Source organism: Austrofundulus limnaeus, unplaced genomic scaffold (assembly GCF_001266775.1).
Source record: "Austrofundulus limnaeus strain Quisiro unplaced genomic scaffold, Austrofundulus_limnaeus-1.0 Scaffold1364, whole genome shotgun sequence".
NCBI classification, from domain to species: Eukaryota; Metazoa; Chordata; class Actinopteri; order Cyprinodontiformes; family Rivulidae; genus Austrofundulus; species Austrofundulus limnaeus.
Genome location: NW_013953766.1, coordinates 59,137 through 61,096, shown reverse-complemented (window position 1 = coordinate 61,096; position 1,960 = coordinate 59,137). Strand labels below are relative to the sequence as shown.

At 49.3% G+C, this 1,960-nt stretch overlaps 1 protein-coding gene across 1 annotated transcript in view; it reads left to right on the top strand.

The window, feature by feature from the left end:
- LOC106535109 (calcium-binding mitochondrial carrier protein SCaMC-2-B) overlaps positions 1-1,960 on the top strand; it is a gene marked incomplete in the record, with an annotated part of 10,287 nt that overhangs the window by 3,095 nt on the left and 5,232 nt on the right. Inside the window, 2 exon segments of the mRNA XM_014032014.1 lie at positions 1,735-1,861; positions 1,938-1,960. Coding sequence (XP_013887468.1) covers positions 1,735-1,861; positions 1,938-1,960 — 150 coding nt within the window.

Sequence of the window (1,960 nt, the reverse complement as noted above, 5' to 3'; positions counted from 1 at the left end):
GTGTGTTTGTTTACCTGTGTGTCTGGTTACCTGTGTGTTTGTTTACCTGTGTGTCTGTTTACCTGTGTGTTTGTTTACCTGTGTGTCTGGTTACCTGTGTGTTTGTTTACCTGTGTGTCTGGTTACCTGTTTGTTGGTTTACCTGTCTGTTTGTTTACCTGTGTGTTTGTTTACCTGTGTGTTTGTTTACCTGTGTGTCTGGTTACCTGTGTGTTGGTTTACCTGTGTGTTGGTTTACCTGTGTGTCTGTTTACCTGTCTGTTTGTTTACCTGTCTGTTTACCTGTGTGTTGTTTAGGTTAAGCTGACATCAGATGTTTCTGTAGTTAGTGACTCACAGCTGAAGGTATCAGGTTTCAGGAAGTCGTTATAAACTTCAGCTGATGTTTTTACAGCAGCTGTAACTGAGCTGCTGCAGCTAAAAACAGAAAACATCAGCTAAAGTTTCCCCCTCCCCCACCTGCTTCTTTGACGCACACATGAAAGCCTTGCTGCTCCTCGCTGCTCATTGGCTGAGGGGCGGAGCCACCCGGCAGTGTGGGCGGTTCTGATTGGTCGGGCCGGCTGCAGTGAGGATGCAGGTTCTGGAGGATGACGGTGCAGCGTTTCACCGGCTGCTGCTGCTGATCTGTCAGAGAGGTGGAAGCTGTGACTCTGCAGCTGATCGGACCGGTTCTGGACCACATGGTTCTGTTAGAAGCTTCTGGCTTTGATCCACCTGAGAGGTTCTGTTGGACCTGAGAACGTTCTGTCTCTTCCTGCGGTCAGAACCTGGACATGATCCWGTTTTTCATGCAGCAGAGTCAGAGGAACTGATCCGGACCGGACTGAGTTCTGGACTGGTACCAGGATGCTGCAGGACGTCCTGTTCTTCCTGTGCCACACGCTCCTGGGCCGGGCTCAGGGAGAACCTGCCCAGAACCCGGTCTCAGAGGACACACAGGACTGTCAAACTGTGCAGGGACAAAGTTCCTGCTCCTCTGAGGGAACCACCAGGTCCAAGAATGTCCCCAACAGGACCAGAACCTTTATCATGATGACGGCACCGACAGACATTCAGCAGGTACTGTAGGTCGGGTCGGGTGGATCAGAACCTGAGGACTGCCTKATCCAGTCCATGGATCTGTTCCTCCAGCGATCCGTTAAAGTGGTCCTCATCAGCAGTTCTACAGAACTCCTGAAGGACTTTTCAAAGTAAAACAAACCAGCAGTTCTGGTTCTGGTTCTGGTTCTGGTTCTGGTTCTGGACAGAATCCAAACAAAAAAAATTAAACATCTGAAAGTTTCAACCCAAGAAAAGAAAATCCTTCAGTAATAATTTTATTTATAAATTTATTGAAGCTGGTTTTCAGTCAGGTGGGACCAGTCTGGTTCTGGTGGACCTGGGTTCTGGGTTTCTTTAGTTTGGTACTGTTTAAGTTGTCTCTGGTCCCAAACAGAACCTGTTCTGGTTTGGTTCTGCTGTGGGTACAGACTATTATGGTTGTAAAATGAATTAAACTGGAAGCTGAGTCGACAAATCCCAGCTGGTCCCAGCTGGTCTCAGATGGTCCCAGTTGGTCTCAGCTGGTCCCAGCTGGTCCCAGCTGGTCTCAGATGGTCTCAGATGGTCCCAGCTGGTCTCAGATGGTCTCAGCTGGTCCCACCTGGTCTCAGATGGTCCCAGTTGGTCTCAGATGGTCCCAGATGGTCTCAGCTGGTCTCAGATGTCTCTCCTTTTGACTCTTTGTTTCAGAAAATAGTCAAAGCCGGAGACAAAGACCTGGACGGGCAGCTGGACTTTGAGGAGTTTGTCCACTACCTCCGAGACCACGAGAAGAAGCTGCGGCTGGTCTTCAAGAGTCTGGACAAGAAGAACGATGGTGAGAAGATCTACAATGATCTTTAACACRGTTTGTGTCCCAATGAAGCTCACAGAGACCTGTCCATGTGCTTCAGGTCGGATCGACTCGCAGGAGATC